This window comes from Vanellus vanellus (genome assembly GCF_965231255.1).
Source record: "Vanellus vanellus genome assembly, chromosome: 4".
In the NCBI taxonomy this organism is placed as follows: domain Eukaryota; kingdom Metazoa; phylum Chordata; class Aves; order Charadriiformes; family Charadriidae; genus Vanellus; species Vanellus vanellus.
In genome coordinates this window covers 59,241,212-59,266,589 of record NC_138909.1, presented here as the reverse complement: position 1 = coordinate 59,266,589, position 25,378 = coordinate 59,241,212, and the positions used below count along the sequence as shown (strand labels likewise).

The 25,378-nt window shown below is 38.9% G+C and overlaps 1 protein-coding gene across 2 annotated transcripts in view; it reads left to right on the top strand.

Moving 5' to 3' along the window:
- Positions 1-8,973: 8,973 nt before the first annotated feature.
- The window catches only part of RAB28 (RAB28, member RAS oncogene family), a 68,439-nt gene continuing 52,034 nt past the window's right edge, over positions 8,974-25,378 (top strand). For both annotated transcript variants that reach the window (XM_082482655.1, XM_082482654.1), the window contains exons 1-3: positions 8,974-9,194; positions 16,566-16,662; positions 21,907-21,995. In XM_082482655.1, the coding sequence (XP_082338781.1) occupies positions 9,117-9,194; positions 16,566-16,662; positions 21,907-21,995 (264 nt within the window). In that variant the 5' untranslated portion in view covers positions 8,974-9,116. The remainder of the gene's footprint in view (positions 9,195-16,565; positions 16,663-21,906; positions 21,996-25,378) is intronic.

Here is a 25,378-nt window from a genome sequence, read left to right as displayed (position 1 = left end):
AACATCGCAAACTGCTGCAGCTGTGTGCTCTCTGAATGTGAGTCAGAGCCTTCTGCCACACCGGGTAGTGACACGAATGCCCGTCAGGCACAATAGACATTTCAAAGCTGATTAAGACATGCTACATTTAGCTATTCAAACAGGGATCATTTCCTGCCAAAGTACACCAGGGCAGTGAGTGCTTCAGTCATCTCCGCCTTCATGCGCTGATGTGCTGCACTGAAATGGCACAGCTGATGGACGGCGGGCTAGTTTGTGGAGGGAACGCTAGGCTTCATCCTTTCTTACTCTGTATCTTATATAGTCTCTAACAGCAGTACATAGCTGAGTAGGAGGCTACGAAATGACACTTTACAGACATTTCAAATTCATTTTGGACTGGAATAGTTGTCTGCTCAAGAAAATCATGATCGGGTGTCTGCAATCAGTGCAAACCTACCTCTCCCACGAAAGTTTCACAGCAAAGTGTGCGTCCAGCTGAGAAATTCGAGACTGAAGTGTGCACCTGACTGTATGGCTCATATATTCACAGCAGCTAAAATCTGCAGTCAGGCATGAGGCTCTCAGTTCGCCAGGTGATGTACACAGGTATAGCCAATAGATCACATCTGTTCCTTAAAAATTGCAAATTGCCACCTAGGGTTAAAGAAAGAAACAGAAACTTGCCACAGTCACAGGGGAGAACCCAGAAACAATGAGACAGTTTTATTTAATATGACAGACAACTGTACTGGATCATCAATACCTTCCAGCTGCCAAGATACTTATAGACAAGGAGGTTGAGCAATGAAGGAGCGGAGAAGTAGGCTCTTGTCCCTTCACATCTGAGTCCCTGTGTAATCAGACTGGTAATGTTTTTTCCCATACAGTATGGGAGCTCCTTGAAGAGCTATGCAGATGCATAACCAAAATAATTTGAAGTCTAGAGAGATGTCTTTCTGGAAAAAAGCTCCTGGAATGGGGATTCAAGTTTTGCCAGGTGGATCACAACCCAGAATATTTTTCTATGCTATACAGAGACTAGTAAAATAAAGCCTAGGAGTCTGGGGAACTAATTAGGTTTGAGCACTCTGAAAGCATGGTTGGTATGCACTGCAGTGAACACATAGGTATAACAGTCACGACTATAACATCTGCAGCTTAGTGTAGGAGATAAATGTATTTTTGGAGAGGTTGAGGTAGGAAACCCTGAGCTCTAATCTTGCCTTTGAGGCTGATATCATATATGACTTTGAGCAGGTTAGTTAGACTTGGCAGGAGTGGGGGGGATTGCAGTGGGTTTTTCATGTCAAGATTGATTCAACTCATGTATGTGCAGTTCCTTGGATGGAGATCAATAGCGAATGATTATTGTTGGAGAAGCTGATCATAAAAATGCTTTAAGGGATATATTCACTATCATGGGAGTCTTAAAAATAATTTGCAATTAATAATTTATTCAGAAAATTGAGTATGTCTTCTTCTGAATTGTTCACAAGTAGATAATATCTTCACAGATTGATAGATTATATAAAGGCATTTACTGATGTACCTCCAAGGGACTTCTCTTGGCATGAAGTTCAGTGTGAAAAAAGAATAATTAATAAGGACCTCCAGGCAAGTGAAAAACAGGACACATTGCAGCACAGGTTTACTTCATCTGTCAGATTAACATGACAATTTGCTGAAAGATTTTTTAGACAAGGGCGATATTGTAGATACCATCTATGTGGACTTTGATAGAGAGTAGCTACTCTCTATCAGTCAGAAAGGTGGAAATCAGTAGATAAAGTGAAGATGGGAGAACTAGCTAAAGACAAAATGATGATGCATACTACTGAAAGAAGTATCAGGTTGCAGGGGATGGGCTGCCTCTATGATAAGCTTCAGGTGCAACTTGTGTAATGCATTTCTTAATGAGCAGCCCATAAAAAGCAGGATCAGGCTGGTTAACTGGTAAGAGGATGCTGGGAAGGTACAAAGGAGGTTTGAGACATTGGCTGAAAAGAAATGGATGACTGTGGGCTGAAACACTTGATGTGGAATAAGATTCAGCCATATAAAGCGCAAGGTCATACACCTGAAAACTAGTAACTAAATGTTCAGAAGATAAGACGAGACATTATAGCTAACAATTTAAGGGGAGAATGAGATGGCTACTAGATCTATTGGAAATGTGACTTTTTTTTTTTTTTTTGGTGAAAAAAGGCAAATGTAATTGCAGTGGTCAGTAATAAGAGCTGGGGCAAAGGAGGAGGAAGGGGCACACTTGAATGGTTATGCAAACCTGCAGTCCTAGATGCTAGAAAATAGTCCTAGAATTATTTTCCATGTTGTTATAAAAGGAAGAAAAAAATAATGGCTTTTTATTGGACTGGTAACAGGTCAAGACTGTGAGAAAGACAGCTTTCTCCGTTATGCTAACAAGCATTGTGGTTTGGAGACAAGGAACAGGAGTGATCCTCTATGTTCAGGTAGGAAACTTCAAATTTGCGTGGCCCTCTCAGTGGAAGTTGGATGTACTTGGTGTGAATTCCAGTAGCCTCTTCTCTAAATTAGTTCTTGTTCTGAAGGTCTTTTTGACTCTTTCTCTAACTGTTGTTATTCCCCCTGGCTGTTGCTGGATTTTCTACTCCGGCTTGGCTAGTGTGCTTTCCTTCAACATTGAGAAAAAGTGTTTACCACACTGAAAATGCGGTGTGGTTTTACTAGCAGATTCGGCTAGTGGAAACACCAGAGAACTTGTTTGTGCATTCACACAACTGGAGAGCAAGTTTCCAATGTGGGTTTTTCATGTTAGCTGTGGCCAGAATTGCTTTTCATGTCTTAAATACTAGCCAGGTGTCAGTTAGGTTTTTCCTTTTCCACAATGCAAGGAAAATTTAGCACCTTACACAAAGAAAAAAGCTACTACTTATTTTACTCTTCTCTCCACTGTGCAGACAGCGTAGAAGGAGATTGTTGTTTGGGACCATACGCTTTGGTCGCTTCTGCGGCAGGGAGGATGCGGTCAGCGTTCTCTTAAACATTTAGCTTGGCCTCCATAGTCCCGTGCTTGGTGAACCTCACTGGTCCTGTTTTACTGGGTAGTTTGTGGGGAACAGCTGGCTAGCGGTTCTTCCCTGTTTTATTAGGCAATGTAGTTCATAAAAGTTGCGGCCTTCAGTTTAACCATATTCCTATGTGGAAAGTCTTGTTCACTGCAGCGTCTGGGCCAGAGACGTTTACATCACTGTAATCAACAAGCACTTAAAGCAGTTACTCCTTAAATGACCTTAGGTTAGCAGGAAGCAAGATGGAAGCATGCCCTTCCAAAAGTAAGGATTTCCAGCTTGAGTAGGAACTGTTTTTTACATGTATAAAAACAAGTGATTATTTACCGTTTCCACTCAGTTGTCAGTCTCGTCAGCCGCATTAATCACCGAGTCTGACTCAGGGCACAGTAATTGAGCAGTGCAGAAGGAGAGACTATCTGGTAAAGGCATTAGAGATGATACTAATGAAGAAGCAACAGTTTGTTTTTTATTTGCAAATCCCTAGTGCAAGTAAAATTAACAGCTGCTTTCTACTCTGCTCCAGAGCTGAGTGGCAAAATCAACACAGTAATGCAAGCAAATATCTTAATATTTTAATTTTTTTTTTTAATGCACATTCCGCCTTTTTTTTGCAGCAATTTTGCTTTTCTTTTTAAGGACACTTTCCTTGTTCAAACAGATGTAATGGCAATTTCCACCTTGAAGAAGAGGAGGATCTATGGATCCCAGCTACAAAGACTTGAAATAGAAAAGTTGATATGAATGAAACGCAAAAGCAAATGGGTGTGTTTGTGTGAGCACAGGAAGAAACAGCAGAACAGAAGTATTGTTGGGGCTCGTATTGGTAACAGAGGACACAGCTCCTGTCGATCACTCTGAGAAATGTGTTGTTTCCATCAAGTCTTGAAGAGGACAGCAGAGATGACTTGCTAGCTAACGACCCTGCATTCCTGACAAGGATGGCAAAAAGTTTGCAAGCTCTCACACATGCCGTTCTTTTTCCTGTCAGCCCAGAATTCCACCTCATTCTGCTTGATTCACGGTTTTCCCCTGAGCCTGGGAGAAGCATACGTCTATTTCCTATGTAGGTAGTGATTTTTGGCTCTTCTGTAGGTACTTGCATGTAGGAAATGTAACCTTATACTATATTCTAAAAAAATTCATACATTGACAAAGGTTTAGTTTGCATTTGTACAATTTGCTTTTTCAAACATAGTAGATTGTGTATGCTGCAATTATTTAGCCAGGGTAACTTAAGAACAAGGGGGCAAAGGAACCAAAACTGGAACTGTGCTATTTCTTCTTCAAACTGAAACTGATTACCAAAAGTTGTTTTCTAATTAAATTGGAACAAAACAGTGTGGAAAAAAAAAAAAGTATTTCTGATTGCCAGCTCAAAACAACAGCAGAAATAAAAAGCAACGGCTTGCATTGAAAAATGTGACCAGGAGGGTGCAGGGGAAAATATGAGGGAGGGAACTGGTGGCCTCCAAGAGAGGCACAGAAATAAGCAGGGGCCAGGAAGGAAAGTTCTTGTAACCCAGATGAGGAGTGGGCTGGGTAGGTGGCCCTGTCTCCCGTGAGGGAGGAAGATGTTGCACAGGAGGTGTGGACTGCGGAGAGTGAATAAGAAGAGACTCCCACACTTGTCTCTGACCCTCAGAAATTCCCATACATTTTTCCCAGCACCAGCTTCCTACAACACCCACTCGAACCTTCCAGCCCTCTTTCCCTACCTACGTACAACCTCTGACTCCTCCACCGCTGCCTGTCTCCTCTCTTAAACCTCTCTGGCCCCTCCTGTCACGCTCCATTACCTCTGTCCACCCAAATTTACTCTGCAGTTGCAGTGATCCCACTTCAGGGGAGCTGCCAAGCCTTCAAATACTCCAGCCTTTTCTACTAAAACTGAACTGGAACAACTTCAGTAACAATCTGAAGAACCAGACCAAATGAAAACATTTATTAAACTCACTGCCAAGCTGATAAACATGGAATATTTAGTAGTGGCATACAGAGGTCTTATAGATTTACAGACCTTACAGGCATACAAGGTCTTACAGACTCTTAAAAGTCCTCAACTGAAAGTGAAAATCTGCATGGGCTAAATCTAAGTCTTCTGGGTTTGCTTTTCTCAGCACCCTTCCATGGAGTCCTGCAAGGTGTTTTCAAACACCCAAGGCTCCACTGATCAATAACTATTGGTTTAGGAAATTGAAATGAAGCCATATAGCTCTTCCCTCCCTTTATCCGAAGTACAGAGATAGCAAGCTGGCTATACCATTTGGTTTCACATACTAAAAACATTGATTTAATTCAGTAGAAAGTGCTCAAGCCAAGTAATAGGTCAAAACTTGACAGAGCTGGGGATACCATTATCTTCTTACTTAGAGCCTAAATGAAATATGGGGATTTTAAAACTGTTGCTGTCTCCTTTATAATTGACAATATTCTCAGGATTACCAGTGAAATTTCTTCATGGAGAAATAATATAAAGCATATAGAAAACAAAAGAAAAAATATCAAAATTCTGACTGGATGTCCCGTAAACAATATATATTTATTTCCTGTGTCATTGTGTGACCCAGCATTTTTAAGTGAAAGTTCTGTTCAAAGGCACTGTTCAAGGATTTTTTCTTATTATTCTAAAAATGCAGAAGAGTTTCAAATTATTGGCGTACTGTCATCAGTGAAAAAAAGTATTTGACTGCAGTGTGTTCAGTTTGTTAATTCCAGTGCTTTTCAACATGCTTCATATATTTCCTTTACCTTTAAAGTATGAAGTAGTCGGAGACTGACTTTCTTTCATCCATAAAAAGTTGTTCACATTTAGCAAATAACAAACCACTTATGACTGCAATGACAAAAACATTTCAATTTGAAAACCTCCCTGGAAGGGATATGCTGGTACCAACAATCTGTACCACTCCACGTAAAATAAGCACATCACACCACTAATGTGCTTGCTGAACACTGACAAATAAAAAGATTTGTAACCTGATTGTTTGCTCCGTTATGCTAGTATAAAGTGAAATAATGGTAAACAATGCTCTTTTGTATTTTTATTTTTAAACAAAGCTTTAACTCCAATGGACAGCTTTAATCTTGTACACTGATTTTTCATATGGTCAAAAAGGATTTTAGTACATCCCTGTTATCCATACATTTAACAACTGCAAGGAGACTCTCGGGGGTTGAGCTGTCCCGTTACACCACTATGCTGTCTCCTGGGGTAGTTTCCATTCATCCTTCTCGGCAGTCAACAGAGAACATGCATGTTTATCCATATCAAGTATTCTTTGTATTTCCAAAATCATGCCTTAATATATAAGTACTTAAATAGATCAGATATACAGCTTCAAGACAATTTTATGCCCATGAATGCCATATTGGAGATGAAACAGTTCTTTCTATATTTTTCACTCATTTAGATGATGATGATGCTAACTTCTAATAAGCTCAGGTGATTTGTGAAGGAATATTGTCCAAGAGTAAAATTAAGCTTGGGGATGTGCATTATAACACAGATGTTTCTTTGTTGTATTTCAAATGAGAATACATGTAGCCTGGAAACCTGGAACACCTTCCTCTCTGATCATCCTGCTTTTCGTACACAATCTGAAACTCATTACTTATCCTGGGGGGTTGAATAGAACCCTCCTTCTCCCCGGAAGCACTGGGAAGCTTTGAATTCATCTCTTACGTTCCTTCTTAAGGTGACTGAGGCAAAATCGGCAGGAATATGAACAGTTCCATAGATATTTCCAGTGTTTTATGGATTGCGTGTCTGCTCTGATGTCTAATGTCAGTTGTACAACCATTCAGTATGTCAGAAATCTTAAAGGAAAATTCCAAGTTTGTCCTTGTTGCTCTTCCTTCCAAGAAATGCTGTTCAGCTGAGCCCTGATGCTGATCTTGCTGAAGTTCCCAGTTGGGACAACTTGCAGTATAATTAGGCTAAAATATGTTTTGAAGTGGAAAATAGTTGATGAGTAATGTGTTTAATTTGTTTTGAAGCATGAAGAAAGTGACAAAGATGTGTGCCTGGTTTTCCATTAGAATTTAAGGTCATCTGCCTTTTTTTTCTTTTCTTTTTTTTTTTTTTTTTTCAGAATGTCACTGGGAAAGCATTTGGCCTCACTACTGCAAACACTTTAATACATGAGTAATAAAGAATCTTCTTGATTCTGCTGAGGATTGAATAAAACAGTGTAGTTGTAATATCGGAAATTTCTGACATCCATTTCAAAAAGAAAACCTGAGAGACTGAAACAGGAATGATTTCTGTTCCGGCACTATACAAAGCTGTTCTAAAAGTTCTTAGCTTGATACAGTACACCTATAAGATATAGTACATCTATACTTTAAGCAGCTTTAGTTGTCTCTTTTGTTTAAACTGTTGTATAAACTATGCCCAAAGAATTGTTATTGCTCATCCTATGGAAAGGATATGTCAAATAGGGGCTTGCAGAGATCTGGTACTATTGGATATCTTTATTAATGACTTTGGAATAGAGAATATGATTCTTAAAGTTGCAGATATAAGCATGCATTTTGGAGGACAAGACTATAAATAAAATTATATTGAGAAATTGTTCCTGGAATATAGGATGAAATTCGATGGGGACATGCAGAAAACACTACAGTTAAGCAGGAAGAAATACTCAAAGAAATTCTGATAACAGGAGGGGATTCAGAGTTTTTTCAGAAACAGTACGAGTCAGCAATGTCATACCGTGAAGAAAGCAAACATCATACTGGGATATATAAACAGGAGTCTCGTATGTAAGACACATGAAGTAATACTTCCAGTCTACTCAGTACTCCTAAGGCTTCAACCAAAGTACTGTATCCAGTTTTTGGCACACCACTTGGAGAAAGTGGAGAGAGGCCAAAGGAAAGCAACAAGAATAATCAGAAGTCTAGAAAAGACAACCCAGGGAAAGGCTGAACGAAGAAGAGTTGTTTAGTCTACGGAAAAGAAGACCGACTGAAGACATGCTCACGGTTTTCAAATATGTGAACGGCTGCTGCAAAAAAGGAGGTTATAAACTGTTCTCCGTGGTCATTGTACATAATAATGGTTTAAAATTCAGTTAGGGCTATGTACACAAGTTTTCCTACTAGTTGCCTAATTGGATAGAAGTTCTGAGTGGTGTCCCTATCAGGGGGGTTTAGGAGAAGGTTACGCAAAGAGCTGTCAAGAACAGCTGAGCTGCAACCTGGGGAAATTAGGCTGGGCTGGCAGCGGTGCTTGCTACCCCATTTGCTTTCTGTGTTAGCACATTTCTTTAAAAATACTAATGTATCTTGCTGCCGTGCGGAAGCCCAGCCAAAAAAAAAGGGACTTGGCCATGCAGGTGGACGTAGCCAGAATGCAAACACAGCCCCGTGCTGGAAGCGGATCACCCGCTGCCCGGAAGCACCGCAGACCACCGCTGTTACGCCTCCAAAGGAACTCCCTCAGGGAATTTCCCAGGTTTTATTTTCCAAATCTTCAAGCCGCCTGCAGGCCCCGCTTTCCCCGGCGGCCTGCACCCCGCAGCCCACACCCCCGGGAGGGCCCCACGGGGTCCAGAGGGACGGGCGGCCGCCCCTCGGCCGGGCAACCCCACGCCCCGCGGCCGGCGCCTTCGGGATAGCGGCGCGGCCCGCGACGGGCACGGCCGTTGGGGCCGTTAGCCCCGCCCCGCCACCTCTGACCTCCACGTTCCTTAGTTACCGCGCGGGGCGTCACTTCGGGGCCAAACCACCGCTGTGCGGAGCGGAGAGTCGGGCTGAACCATTCGCCCCTCCTCTGGGGGGGGGAAGGGAGGGAGTGGCGGGTCCCCCCTGCTTGCGCCCTTAGCGGCGGTTGGACTTGTTGCTGTAAGCGCCCGCCCGCTCGCTCCCCTCTCCCCCTTCCGCTTGTTGGTTTCGTCCCGTGCGGGCCATAGCGACGGCGGGCGCGCTGAGGGAAGATGGCGGCTCCGGCCTCTGCACCGCTGCCGGCTCTGTGAGCGCGGCGCTCGCTCCTGTCCCCCTTCCCCTCCTCGCTCCTGCACCCCGTCCTTCCCGGCTGCCCTCCGCCTCTTCTCCTTTCCCGCCGCGGGCGTAGGGACCATGTCGGACTCGGAGGAGGAGGAGAGTCCGGACCGCCAGCTCAAGCTAGTGGTGCTGGGGGACGGCACCACTGGCAAGGTCAGTGCCGGCCCCCGCCGGCAGCGCCCCTCTCCTCTCCGTCGCCGCGGTGCCCCGAGCCCCCTTCCTGGCCTTTCCTCTCAGCGCTCCTCCCGCCTCTCCCGCTGAGGAGCCAGCAGCCGGCGGCGGCTTCTAGTCTGTCGCGCTACCGTTGTCGCGATATTCGGCGGCGTGACGCCGACTGACCGCTCCCCCTTCACCACCCCGGCCCAGCACTTCCCCGTTCTCTCCCTCGCTCGTGTGGGGCGGGGGCGTAGCGGAGAGCCGGGACGAGCTCTCGTCGTTTGCCGGCCGGCCGGCAGGCAGAGGCGGGCTCTTCGCTCCGGGGCCGCCCGTGTCCGCTCCCCGCTCGGCAGCGAAACCCTCTCACGGGGTTTCCGTACCCTCGCGCACCCGAAGAGCCTCGGTCGGCAAACCAGGCGTATACGGCTCTAATCCAATTTTCTCCAGCCTTAATAAAAGGGGCGGCTAACAACGTGATTGCTATGGTGCTGCCTGGCATGGCGTTTCCCGCCGATGCCCCGGCGCGGCAGACCGGGCACTGGTGAGGGGGTGGATTGCTTGGCTGGAGCTGCCCTCGGCGGCGCAGGGGATGGGGTGGAGGCCGGGCACGACAATTCGCGGTTCCCGCCGAGACGACGAGCAGGGAAGGTTGCTTAGCTGGGTCTCCAGGCTCTCTTCGTTTCGGCTTCAGAGCTGATAACTTCGTGAGGTGGATAGAACAGTTTGCGTCTATTTAAGTTTCAGAGTTTGGAAGGACACTTCTGGGTCAATTTAGTTATTGTTTGTGACTTTTACGTGTTTTTTTTTAATCATCAATTAAGTACTACTTATAAGCAGTTTGTTTATAAACAAGTTACAACTGTCTCTTTAAAAGAAAAATTTGGACAAATAGAGACCAGAAAGCAAAAGACGCTTTCTTACCCATGGAGATAGTCACTGATCTTTACTTACATGTGTGAACATCTCTATTGTAGTATGTAGCCTGATTCTTTTGTGACATATGTACTAAATTAGTTATTTAATTGTATATTTGGGGAATACAGTTTTTCCTCTATCATTAACTTGAAAACATGTGGAGGCAGAAAATGTGCCTGCCTCGCAGTTCAGATGCAAAGTAGAAGTATTCTTAGACGTGGTGTAAATGAACTGCCTGTCGTTAATAGAAATAAGCTCTTAGTGAAAGTACATACATAGTTTTGCTCACTTATGCAGAGCTCTATGAAGAAACAAAACATCTTTTGTTTCCAGTGATTCTAAACCCAGTCTGAAGTGGTATTGTATTCATCTGAGTAAGTAGATGGACGATTCCAAGTGATTGTGTGATGAGAGCATAATAAATGCACAGGATTGACAGCTGAAGTGCTGTTTCTCTGGTGGCTTTCCTCAGGAGTTTTCCATTCAAACTGAGGAATCCTTTCACTACTGCTGTTCAGCACCTTGTGGCAAGACCTCTCGCCAAACATAGATTTTCAAGCGTTCTTGAGTTTTGATGTATATTCCTGCTGGTTCTTACCTCTCGCACGGGAGCTGCCACTCACTGAATCTCCTGCTGGCTCTAGGAATCCTGTGCTTCAAGTGCAGTTTATTTTGCATAAGCAGCAGCTATGCTGTGGTGGGCTGTTTTTCCTCCTGTCCCCCCTAGATGATGCTGTAATAGAGGCTTCTTCCAGCCATCCTGATGGCCTAGAAGCAAACACTTGAAATAATAGATTTATTGTAAGATCTTGTAAAAATAAAGAAGTGATTGGGTCATGGAATGGAAAGGTAAAATGTACCTAGTGCTATTTCAAGCACCTCAGAAGACTAAATCATTGGGGTTCCTCTCCTTTGTTGGCTACTCGTTCTGCTTACTTGTTGAAACATGGATATGTCTCTATGTTTTCAACTCTAAATAGCCTGCCTCTCACATCTGGTTCACAGCTGGTCTTTACACACGTGCATACTTAGCCTCTTATTTACTGTACAAGACATTGGGTTTTCTCTTCCTCTGTCACTGGGATCGTTGGGCAGGAGGAGTGTAGGAAATAATGGAATATGTCTTTGCAATATCGCACCTCGTGTTTAGTGTGAGATGTTCACATTTGACTTCTTTCCATTGTCTCCCCCCCCCCCCCTTTTCTCCCTGTTGGCCATGTGGGGCTGTCTGTCTTCAGTTCTTCAGGGGGAAAAAAAGTCTGTCTTTGTGAGTCAGCTGGCTGAAGGTGAAAACTTCTTTTTTTTTTTTTTTTCCCCTCACCCATTGTTTAGAAGCGATGTGATTCAGGTTCTGTGCAAGGGTAGCAGTTTAAAAACAAATTAGTGTCAGGTCAAGCTAATGGTAATGTTTGTGTTTTCACTAGCTAGGAATTACTCTATCCATGAGGCAAGGGAGGGACATTGTGTTTCTGTTCATTTGTTTTGTGGTGGTGGAATGAATAATTGGATACCTAGAATTTTAAGGGTAGGAATAAGTACTGCTGGAGCAAGCTCTAAGGAGATGAAGGGTAAAACGGGAAGAAGGAATGAGAGTGAAAGAGTGAGACAGAATAGAGTCTGGAGAAGTATTAAGGTAAAATAAAGACAGTAAGGAAATGGTAAATTGTTGAAAAATAGAGGAGAGCAAGATTGGTTAGTAAGAAGATAATGATAGAGAATTATTTTAATGAACTAGATAAACTAGGAAAAGAATTTGAAAAGAAATTAGAAGTGGTGACAGTGTGAGATGAAAATAAAAAGCAATTATTAACAGTACTTGGCTCTTTGATTTGCATTACGGTAGGGAACATAGATACACACAGCAGCCTTATGCACCTAGGTTTTAAATCAACCCACTCTCCCTGAATCAAAATGGTTTTCCATTAAAATAAACCAGCAGTACTAGTATGGATTGAAAAAAATGGCATTACAATCCAGATTTTTCTACTCTTGCTATGCACAGATTGACTTAATATTGAAGTATATAACGATGCTGATTTGAGCTAGAACTACTCTGATTTGCTACTGTTGAAAAAGGTTTTGCGCCTCTGGAAGCAAATCTTGGAGCTATTCATGGGAAGGGAGGTCCTGAAAAATAAGTGTGTGGGAGGAGCAAAGCAGATGAGGTTCTGTCTTTCTGCCAGCTGTTGCAACTGGGGCTAAAGTACGGTTGCAGAATCATCCTACCTTTTCCTTCTCCTCTTAACAACAAATGATGAGAATGAAAGAGCGAATGCTCAACCTGGTGTGGGAATTTGCAGGAGCTGAAACGTAGGCTGGGATAACAGTTGTGTCCTGCTTGCTTTAGGATTTTTTAGGATGCCAGATTTTTAAGCATTGTGCCAATTCTGGATCTTGTTGTCTCACATGGGCTCAAAAACCCATCAGTGATGACAAAAACATTGTCACTGTTCAGTCTTGCAAATGGAAAATTGCATCAAGTGTCCTGTGCAGATTGGCCTAGCTTCATAGATGCATACCTAGTGTCAAAAAGTCTTGATAATTTTCTCTTTTTCAGTGAACAAAGTTTCATCAGTAGTTAGGAATGGGGTGGAAAGACATCACCTTCAGATGACAGAACTACTTCCTTTGTTTACAAAACAAAGCAAGGCTAGACTGTTCTCAGTGACAAATGCTCTGTTGGACAGTTACGTGGTTTTATGGTAGTTAAAGCATTTTGTTATTTAGCCTAATGTTTCTTTTCATTTTTTTCTGTCTTAAAAACCTTGCCAGTAGGGATAGGACATGACCAAGGGGTGAATGTTGCTGTGCTTGGAGAACAGTATTGGGAGTGAAGGAAGGGATAGGTATGTGTTGCTTTTTGGAAAGTGGTTTCTCAACTGGCAGGTAAAGTTGTATGTGAATGGAAGTACATGTCTTCAAAACTATATGCTTGCATCCCACTGAATTTTCGTTCTAGTTTTTTTCTTACAACTATGATAGTACATTTTGGCATCACTTTCTGAAAGCTTTCTTCTATAGCATTTTACTCAAAGAATTGCCATTAGCAGAGTTTTCTCTATAAGTTTCCATATTGTCCTGGTGAGTAGTCAGTGTCAGTTAGAGCTGGCTATCATTGCTTGTTCTGTTTGACTTGACTGCTACTATTTCATAAATATTATTGGGTTTTTATCTATTTACTCACTACATAGGTACTTAGGAACAGCTTGTCAATTTATACTGTGAGTGGTTGACACTGAAGAATAGAAGCAAGAAATTGTCTTGCCTCATTGTGAGGTTTAATTGCATCTTCATTTGCTCCCCAAAAAACCCTTCCCAAATATGCCATTGTATTTTGCACTTAGAATACTGTAATTTTTATTTTATTATTTTTTTTACTGCTGTCTTGATTTCTGCATGTTAGAACCCAAAGACTTTTTGTTTGTTTGTTTGTCTGAAAGGAGGGAGTTCGTAACACCATCCTTTGATAGTGTATTGCTCTTCAGAACAGGATATACACATTTGCTTTGAAGTATTTAAGACAAATGTGTGAAGCTGCCAAACTGGGTCTAATGGAAAGTCAGCTATGGAAGTTGGTGACTTGGCTGTCTTAGTGCAGATGAGAAGGAACAAGGCTTTCTTGATATCATACTATCATCTGATCTCAAGATTAATGGCTGAAATTTTATGAATGGAGCATAATCTCTCTTTTTTTTTTTTTTTTTAATGGTCACTAATCACTTACTTATTTTTACAACTACAGTTCTACTGAACCGTTATTTAACTTTGGTTATGTTTTACATAGATTGTACTCAACATATCCTTACAAGCAAAACTGTCATGCAGAATCTTTTACGCCAGGCATGGCAGAGCACAATTTTGGGATTGAAGGGAGTATTTGCATTGTAGAGGTACTTGAATATGCGTTGACATAACTTCTCTGTTTACTGTTGTGGAGAAGTTTGAACTGTTGCTCATAGTATTTTGTGGATAAATGCTTGTTCTGTGAATAAATAGAGGATTCTAGTCTGGTAATCTAACACCTTCCTTGAGCTTTAACATTTATTGGAAAAAAAAAAAATTGAAAAGGAGTTAGTCAATGATTTTCTGCTATAAATTCCTTTGCATTCAAGAGCATGGCAGAGGAAAACTGTTTAAGAGAACTTTGCCATGCTGTTGATTACTTACTGCTCTTATTGGTTGGCTGTTAATTGACTGTATGTTGTTTATTTTTACTAACACCCTTAGAAGCCCTTAGGGAATATTGAGTGTCACAGAGTGATAAAGCTAATATTTACTGAACCCTTAAAACAAGAAGGGAGTGGTTGCTTATTTAATGGGGATCTAAATTAGTGTGTTAGAGAACATAGAATACTATGATATAGTCAGATGATATTTTAATCTGTATTTGGGTACTAGTTACTTTTCTGAAAAGGAAAATCTCAGAGAGAAGACTGTGTGGTTTATTCCTGCAATGTTCTTATTCTTATCTATGTATTTAAGGTCATGACAAATTAAAAATAATGTCTTTGTAATCTTGACATCTAACTATTGTGATGAAAATAATCAGTTCTACTGATTATTTATTTTTTTTTTAGTAGTACAGTCTAAATCTGTATTGAATTTTATTTTGTGCATGTTAGTATTATTGTCACATAGCTGTAGGCAGAATGTTCTCACAGTTTATCCTCTGTGGTCTTCACCCTTTCCACAGTGATATAAATATATGAGGATACATGTGCTATTTCTAGTTTACTTGCTTTTTTTCCCAATTATATATTTATTTTTAGTCCTCTTGGGGCTTGAGTTCAATTAAGTACATGAAGGTGTTGCTGTAGTCTTTAATTGATTTTTTTTTTTTTTTTATTACTTCCTAAACATATCTTCTGATATCAAAATATCATTTATTTTATGTATGTATGACAGTGATAGGAGTATAAATGTCATAAGATTTACTGTTTTCTTGTTTCTATGTGTTATTTACTTCACAGGTAGTTTAATAGTTGAATAAAAGTTTGCCTATTCATATTAGAATATTAATGCTGGAGGTCTGGTGATCATGCCGTCATACAAAAAAAAGAGCAAATTACCTTTTCTTTCTGTGTATGTTTGACATTATTAGCATAATTTAGATCTTTATTATAACTGTTCTATTAATCGAACTCACCTATTGTCATTTTTCAGAGCTATTTGCGTTATTTTGCTATGGCATTTTTAACTAAATGTGCTCTAACAATTTCTAATAGCAATTGATGTAACTCAGTTCTTTGGGTCTTGATGAATGAAAAGTTGGCAAAAAAATTCCTTCTTGCCCATTTTGAGTTTTCTCAGTGGAAGGGTTTTGTGTGAGTATTAGGTGTTTTCCCCCTATATATGTAAATGCATATTTAGATTCTTTTTTTTTTCCCTGCAATTACTTTTTTTTTTACATTTTCAGATGTCATGTCAACAAGAGATTTGTAAGTGTGCGCTACTAATTTGATGTAGGATGTATTTTATCTGTGACATTCACTTTTAATATAGTATTTAACTTTTTCCACAATACAAACTTTGTTTTCTTTATAATTGCTCTTATCTTTCCCCCTTTCTTTTTTGAAAATCTTAGACCGTGGGGCTTTTTTTCCTCTTTCTCTCCTATTTCCATTTTTTTTTCTTTTTTTTTGCCTTGCATGGAGAGCTTAAATTGCTAGTGAAAGAATATAAATGCCTTGCTTCGTTACTTTATGTGGGTTAGTTGTGTATCCTTTTAGCAGTATGTAATAAAAGCTGATTCTTTATTAGGTTAATAGTGTATTGGTCTACTTTCATAAATCCACAAAATATAAATTGAAGAAATAAGTTTCCAAAGTTCTGCTTAAAGGAATGATTCTGCAAATGTGCATTCTTGACATGAGTTTAGTTTTTTTCCGTGTACAAGAAATTACTCTTCCTATCTTAGACTTCATGTAATCCCTGATCCTGAAACTTTGATGTATAGTGGCAGGAATCCTGCCACACTTGGGAGCCCCTATGGGACTGTACACTGTGCAGATCTTTGTTCCCTCCCAGAAAGTTGGTCTTGGATCATGCTGTTCTGTACTAGGGAAGGACCCTTGTTTTGGAAATGAACGCTTTTTGAAAATAATAAACTGTTCAGGTATGAATAGTGTCACTTAGGTTTGTGTCAATTTGAGCATACTAATAATACCTTATTCAAATCTGTGTAATATTTTGTAATATGAGTATCTCAGTATCTTAGAAATAAAAAGAAATAAACACACCTTGCTGCTTTTTGCATAATTTAGTAGCCTTTGCCACCTACTTTTATTATGTTGAAGCTGGCTGGAATGCTTGTCAATCCAAATCCATGAATGCTGTCACCATGCATTGATTTAAAAAGTGCTTAATGGTATTTTGTACTTCTGGTTTAACATCAAATTTTTTGGTCTTTAAAATGATAAAATGACAACTTAATTTGATATTGTTCTGTTTTAGACATCCTTAGCCACACGTTTTGCCCAAGAAACATTTGGAAAACAGTACAAACAAACTATAGGACTGGACTTCTTCTTGAAAAGGATAATATTGCCAGGTAAGAGAATAAAAACTAACACTAAAAGGTTGGGCAGCAGTAAGACTTGCAGAAACGGATTCTTCAAAATAATGTATACTAAATAAGCTTAGTATAGTGCTTTTTATAGCAAACTAAATTAGGTTATTCAGAGAAAATCTTGTTAGTACGTTCTTGCCAGGTGACAAGGGTTATGCGTTTGCAACTTCTATCTTTAAATAAAACACTGAATTCAAATAAAAGGAATGCTATCTATATTCGTGACTTTTATTATCTGTGCTTGAGTTTAATTGCTGTCTGTGTAACATACAACAATGAAATGGAACTTTAAATATATTCATTGAAAAATTATGTGTGTTTTGAAAGAAATACTTTTTTTTTTTTTTTTTTTAATGAAATACGCAACCTGTATTTGAGTTGTGTGAGAGAAGCATAATGCAGCTATGGAATTGCAGTGCTCTAATATGTGAATGCTGTTTTATGCAAGGCAGCATGAAATTGCTGGCATTTAATAGACCACTAAAATTTAGGGTCCCTCGGCACTCATAAAAATACAGTTTGAGCATTCAAGATGTTTCACTTCATGACGGCAAAGAAACTATTTAGATGCCAATTGCAGCATACTGCATGGAAAATGCGAAGAAATAATTAAAAAAGAATAGTTGCTGGTAGAAGTTTGTCTCCAAACAATTGGGGCTTTAAAATAAGTCTTTTCATTCATTTGGGGTCACTCAGTTTCTAAATATGACAGTTTGTCATTAAATTCAATTTCTTCTGATTTCAGAAATCTGAAGAAGTTAGAAAAAGTATGTGCAATTATTAAAAGTTGTAGTGAGATTTGATAAAGTTGATGCAAGTTCTGTAGTTCTGTCTTTTTCCTTGTGGAGAGTGGGGAGGGAAACAAACCCAGAAATGAAGAATTTTAGCTATAACCTGAAGTTATAAGAAAATATATAAAGTTCCTGAACTTATTTTGTTAAAATTATATTGCCAATAACTTCTTGATTAGTTTATGTATTTTCTTAAGTGAAACAGAATAATCTCTTCAGACTATTCCTTCATTCACTATTTTGGTTTGGCCATTTTGCAGTACTTTTTTAGTATCTGGTGAGTGATAAAGTACCAAATTTCAGTGCTTATTTCTCCATAAAATCAACAGAATAATTTTTTTATTGTCCTGCTCATGGTTCTAAAAATACCAGTGTGCATAATACTTAACAGCAGTACTTGCAAGTAGAATGTGTACACAAATCATGCAGTGTGCATGCTGAGAACTTGTATTTTGCAAGTTTTTTTTCCAGCTGTTAAACATACAGAAGCTATTAGTACATTACTGGGATTCTAAATATTCTTGTTGAGTAGAAAACTTGGAAAATTATCAACTATTGATTCATTCATGTTTTACTTTCTTCTAGTTTATTTTGTAATAAAATCAGAATGTAGATGAAAATAGCACCAAACAGCAACAAAGTCCAGACCTTGATTTTCCTCATTTATCATTAACAAAATTGTAACATTTGGGGAATGTATTCATATTCAGGAAGAAGCACTTTTCTGTAGATTGTCATTCTGGTTTTGCCTATGCCTACATATGTGTTTAGGTATATATGGATTTCTGTGTTTACAGGTAATCTGCAGTGGTGGTGGGGAGTGAGAGGGAAGGAAGAGAAGGGGGAGGGAGGTAAAATTTCTAAATACTGGAGTGGGAAGCATTACTTAAGTAAGCGGATTTTTCTAATTTCTTGATTAGTTCTGGGTTTGCAGACCTGCTATGTTTACTTGAGAGGTTAACTCATACTACTGCACAGAAATTATAATGTGCATATGAGTAGGAAAAAAAGCCTCAATTTCTCTTATTTGGTAGGAAAATTGGTGAATAACTGTGGTTCATTATATGTATTTTTTCTCTCCTTTAAATGTAAGCGAAGATTTCGACAATTAAAATTACTGATTTCTAGAATTGCCCAGAAGTTTACATTAGGCTGCATTAGAAATGCATTTTAGCTTGTAAAATACAGTAGTTTTTTGTTATTTTTTTTTTCTTTTTAAAAATAAAAGCTGTATTTGTGTCTCGTTGTTTTAATAACTGATGCAGTTTTGGAGAGAAAAAAGTGAATATTTTACATGGCAAAACAATATGTTTTAATACAAATAGTTAATCCTTTAATTTTGAAAAATATGACTGTTCAACTGTTGACAAATTCTCTTCATGCAGTTTGTTCAAAATATTTTTTTCAAATGCAAATCAATTTCGGTGTACTTATTGATGCACTATCTTGTATAGTCTGGATGCAACCACGGCGTCGATTTTACTGCTTAAATAGTGTATCTGTTAGAGGGTCTGCTGATAGAGATTCTTGAGAGACATAGTTGAATGCTTTTAGGAAGGTTGTGGGTGCAGTCCAGTAAACAGGATTCTTCTGTTAAAAAGATTTTTTTAAGTTGTCAATGCAAAAAGTGGGCAGACTCGTGTTTTTAGTTCCATCTTGACTGTGCAGCACTTCAAGTAATGTTAACCAATGCATTGAGTATGCTTCTGCAGGACCACTACTGAATCAGCCCAGTGGCTTTAGTTCATACAAGAAACAGTCTAGATACCTGCACTGTATTCCCTCAGTTATTTTAACTTTGCACTTGTGTGCATTTTCTACAGCGTAAAGAAGTGCTAGTGTTTTCTTGTTCCTTATGAGTGTGTTGTGTATTATTTTCATGGGATTCTTCAGTTATGTTTATTGGTACATTAACCTTGTTTCTAAGAACTGCCTTATGCATAGTTTCTTTTTGTTTTGTTGTTATTCTGCAGCTTGTATGTTCCTCTTAAATCTATGAAAAAATAGAATATTTCAAACTCTTTGCAGAGAACTTCATGTGCTCGTCTCATAGTTGTTAATTAAATATTTGCTAGGCAAATTGTCCGGAGCTTTTCCTTTTGTCAGAACAATCCTAACATCCTTCTTTCTCCCCAAAAATCAATCTGAGTGCAATGCAAATGTTACAAGACCTAATTGAAAAAAAAGGGGAAAATTAAGCATTTTGCACTGGAGATGATCAGTATGGATTTCAGGAGTTAGTGAGGTCTTAATTAAGAACCACTTCACCTTAAATGAACATTCCAACCTTTTTTCCTCAGTTTCTTTTTTCTGTTGTTAGTAAAGGAAAGTAAATAATTCATAATAGTGGATTTTTAAGTTGGACAGACACTGTTAGACCATTTAATTTAACCTCCTGCGTTGAAGTTTCTCAGAAAATTTCATACAGTTATCCAGGTACTAAGCCCAGTATGCTGTGCATGATTATTATTATTAGGAAAAATGAAGTTAGAAACTTTTTAAAGCATTTGAACACACAACTAGGCATCTGAAATTTGTTGAGTTTGAAAGTGATAATATTTATAAAGCTTTTTTTCCAAATATCTGGCATGGATGACATGGTAGATTTCCAGTAGAATACATACAACCAAGTTAGGGATGGAATACTGCAGCATGGTGAGCTTTTGAGCATGTTTAGTTTGTTTACCCACTGAGAATGCATAGTAATTTCAGACTGAGTTCATGTTTATCCACACCAGATGCTTTATGGAAGACTTTTATGCATTGTTTGCAGTCACTTATGTTCTAAGCTTTAAAAATAATTAATTAATACATAGTATATGCACTGTCAAGACAAATAAGCTTTTTATTCTATGAAAGGTTGCCTTTATTGAGCTGGAGTGTTTACGGTGAATTTACGAAGCTCCATGCAGAAATGTTTTATCTTAGTATTCGATAAAAAGTGTAGTTTAAAAGTACTGTGAATAAATTGTCTCGCGTTCATCTCTATGTAAGTAGCAGTTTAGGAAATCTGTGCTTTTAACCAGATTAAAGCAAGATGCATCATTAAAATATAGTGTGGTATATTTAATACCACAAGTAGCATCTATTCAGCTATGTGGTTCTAATTTGCTGCTTACATTCACTGAGGGCTGGGGTGTATTTCCATGGAGCACACTCACTTGCATAACTAATATGAGTGTGTTAGTTATAAATTGGTGGCTGAATAGATCACATTGTGTAAAGTTGTTAGTAACATAAAATAGTTTAATTAAGAGTATGTCTTTGTTAGCAGCCCAAAATAATGTGTTCTTTTTCACTTGACTCAATGGTTGTGATGTGGAATTTGTTGCAATTTTATTTTTTAATCTAGGAATAAAATAAATGGGCAGTTATGGTTATTTGTGAGTATGTAGAATTGTTATTAACATGTAAGTCATGTGAGTTTTATGTAGATGAGAAAAATTTTCATCAGACTACTGATTAGAATTCGGTGCTTCCAGGTAATCTGTACAATTTTGAAAACAGTTCTCACCATGTAAAATGAAGCAAATTATACTTCAATAATGTTTGTATGCATGTGGTGACATACGTTGCTGTGTGTGTATGTTTAGTCTGTGGGTTTCCAAGTTGTTAGCTTGCAGAGTATGTATGACTTGTAGCATAGTAAATATTCTGTGTTTACACTGATTTTTTTGTTACTTTGTTTTTTAGAACCTGTTAACAGTTTCAACATAGCTTAAAGACTGTGTAGAGTAGAAAGATAGATCTATTTTTGGTGTAGATTCTTCAAAAATGAAACTATGTAAATCATGTTCCATTTAGTTCCCTGCTTTGGGGTGGTGGGTGGAGGAAATAATCGTAGTTTGCATCCTCAACTTAGATGTGTGTCAGTATTTCCATGTTTTAATCTGTCAACTATATAATTCTTCAACTGTACAGTACTAAGAGCATCACTACCAAAATTCAGTTACTGTGCAGATTTTCCCCACTTTTAGATTTGTAAAGAAAATTTGGAGGGGAGGGAAAGGACACAGAGTATGAAATAATGTGGTTGACTTGACATTAATTGTATTACCTTTTAGTTCCAAGTACTGCACGATAGAACTTTCTCTGTAAATTTTTACATGTTTCTTCAGTGAAATATGGCATATAATTTCTATTCAGGAATATTAAGCTTTATGCAATTCCAATTCTCTTCTGTTAATACTAAATATGTTAATATTTAGCTATGGTTTTACTGTATCTTACTGACTTAGCTGGACACAGGTGCCTTTTATCCAAATGATACGGTCATGTTTGTGTTGAAATTTAGTTACTATTTATTGTATACTTGTAAAAAGCTATTGCTGTTGATGTGCTAGAGCTGTATTGTCTGCCATGATAATGTGTCTTTAATTTTACTTGTATCTAAATTTTCCTGGTTACACAATATCTGTATCATTTTCTTTTTCAGGAAATCTGAATGTTACTCTTCAAGTGTGGGATGTAGGGGGGCAAACAATGGGAGGAAAAATGCTGGATAAATATATTTATGGAGCTCAGGTACAGTATAAATGATGATAATTGTACCCATAGTAATTACATAAAAATCACTGAATTTTTGTTCTTAAAATTATACATCTTACAGGTTGCTGTTTCGTAGATCTCAAAAATGTTGAATCTCTGCTTAACCTAAACTTAATTGGTGTTAATATGCAAGTCTAATTTTGGTATGTAGTTAGTTTTTTAGAGCTGCTTTAAAAGCAAAGCAAGGGTGCGCATTTGTAGATCTGAATAGCTCTCAAGAACAGATGTATGTTTTCATGCTTTGTGTCTTGAGTTAAGGAAAGCAATCATAGTAAATAGTAAAGGCTATTTGGATATCCACATGGTAGATATAGTGGCTGCTTTTAGAACAGATGCCTCCTGCGGGGAAAAAGTAGAAGGAGGAAATTAAGAGCAATCCTACACCATTAAACTCATACATGCAACTGGGGTTATAAGAGGGCAAACAAAAGGAGGCAACCAGGTAGCTAAATATTTTTGCAGAATTCCTATCCAATGAAAATTATTTCTGAGGTTAACTAAGCAACTTAAAGTGAATGGTTGGATTCAGTAAAAGCTAAATATTATAACAGTATCTTGAGTTATGAGATGGTTTAGGAGGATGTACACCAAACTTCTTAAACACGAGTGATCCTAAAATGTGCTCTGTTTGTTAATTTGGAGTTTGTAATGAGAACAATAGGCATAACGGCATAACATGTTTATTATAGAATGTTATATTTATCTGAAAAGAAAACAAATGCACCTATTTTTTCCCCCAATACTTTTAAGCAATCGGAAAATGGAATCCTAAAACTTTTATTGGACAGAATCTTTGTACTAATAAGTACAGCACAGAAATGGCTAATTAAGGAGATTAGGATTTATTAGTTAATAGGCTAAAGACAAACTTGTTAATTTAACATTTCAAAAAATGTCTGAATGTTCTTAGCTGTTGCATCTGTTTTTATTTTTTAATAAAATACATTTTTGCTGCCTTGTTAAAGACCTATCAAGCAACAGGAGAAAGTGGCTTCCATGACAGAGGAAATTTGATTAATCACAAATTGTTGCCATATGCCCAAAGTAAACTCAATGAAGGAAATAAAAGGCTATTAAGTTTTTCTGTATTTAATTTGGTGATAACTTATGAGTTTCTTATCAGCAATAGCAGGTCAAAAAGTTAATACCAGTGCCCTAAAGTAGTGAAAAATTTGGTGTCAGTAAACCTAAAGTTACAAAAGTTTGATATTTAGTCATTCTGAGCACATTAACAAAAAAACCCGACATCCAATCTCTTCTCCTTTAATCCTCCCCCAGCCCTCATTGTAACCCTAATTTTTTTTAATGAACTAACGGCTGTTCTCTCTCCCATTGTTGGCATATATTTTCTGTGTCTGTAATAGGCTTCTCATCATCAAAGCTGACTTGTAACGCACTTTTCTATTAGCTTTGTAACAGCACCTGTTAAACACACATAAAACTAACTTTATTTTCATCTGTTCATGGAACACCATGCATAATTTGGGATGGCACTGCTTTCAGCTTGTTTCTAGGCAGAAGCTTATTTCATGTTGAACATCTGTAGCTTTGTAGAAGAAAAAGAGGAAAGGTGAAGTAGAACAATTAGGAGTATTTAGAAAGAAAAATCCTTATAAGTACGTATAAAAATTCCTGTGAATGGACAGCAAAGCAGCAAGAAAGTAATTGGGAAGAGCTAGGAAGGAATTAGCAAGGGTAAATTGTGCCCAGCCAACTTGTTTGCCTTCTGTGGTTACATGATTGGCTCTGTGGAGAGGAGAGCAGTGGATGTTGTTTACCTTGACTTCAGCAAGGCTTTTGACATAATCTCCCATAATATTATTACAGACAAAATGTAGAGTTACAGAATGGATGGGCGGGCGATAAGGTGACTGAAAAACTGAATGGATGGCTGTACTTGAAGGGAGATGGTCCATAGCTCAATGTCTTACTGGTGCCTGGTTATAAGCCGTATTACTTAGGGGTTGGTACTGAGTCCTGTCTTTTATTAATTCTTTGTACAATTACAGAATGGTAGGGGTTGGAAGGGACCTTCAGACATCGTCTAGTCCAGCCCCCCTGCCAAAGCAGGTTCACCTACAGCAGGTTGGACAGGAACACATCCAGGTGGGTTTTGAATATCTCCAGAGAAGGAGATGTTGGAACAAAATGGAACAAAACATTGCTTGTAAGTTTGCAGATTACACCAAATTGGGGAGGAATGGTCAACATGCTGGAGAGTAGGGGTGTTATTGAGAGAGACCATGACCAACTGAAGCGATAGACCAACAGGAACCTTTTGAAGTTCACTGAAGACGAATGCAAAGTCCTGCATCTGAGACAGAATAGCCTTATGCAGACTGGGAATCAACTGGAGAGTGTCCAGCAAAGGGCCACAAAGCTGAATAATGTGCTGGAGCATCTCTCCTATGAGGAAAGGCTGAGAGCAGGTATTGTTCAACCTGGAGAAGAGAAGGCTCAGAGGGATCTTATCAATGTATGTAAATACCTGAAGGGAGGGTGCAAAGAAGACTGAGCCAGGCTCTTTTCAGTGGTGCCCAGTGACAGGCTGAGAGGCAGTGGGTACAAACTGAAACACAGGAGGTTCCCTCTGAACATGAGGAAACATTGTTTTTCACTGAGAGAGTGACCAAGTGCTGGCACAAGTTGCCCAGAGAGGTTGTGGAGTCTTGATCCTCAGAGATATTCAAAAGCCATCTGGACATGGTAAAAAAAGCAGCTGGCTTTAGGTGACACTGCTTGAACAGGGGCATTGGACCAAACGACCTCTAGAGGTCCCTTTCAACCTCTGTCATTCTGTGAAATGGCTTTTCAGAAAAGAAGGTGAAGGTCCTACTGGAAAAAAAGCAGTTGAATTGGGAGTCAGCAATGCACCCTTGCAGCAGTAAAAGCTAGCTGAATACTGGGCTGCATTAGTAAGAGTGAAGTAAGCAAATCAAGAAAAGTGATTATAATCCTCTCTGACATTTTTGAGGCTACATTTGGAGTCCTGTGTTCAGTTTTGGGTTCCCCAGTACAAGAAAGCTTTTAAAATATTGACGCAATTCTAGTGAAGGTTGCTACAAGAGGTATGTATAGCTATGGTGTGTTGCACTTGGTCAGCATGTGTGGTGCAACTGGGATTTTAAAGTACCTGTTTGTAAAGTACAAAAGCTGTACATATACACAGAGAGTAGGTGATTTGGACCTGTTGCAGAAATTGTGTTCATCTGCATGTATTCTCCAAATCTAAATTGTTAATTTAAATTAAATTTTAAGTACATGCGTAGAATAGCTTGCAGCATGTCTACAGCATGCGTCATGCTTTTATCCGGTACTGGCAGATGCCCATAGCCTTGAATAGACTTCCATCTGGTTGA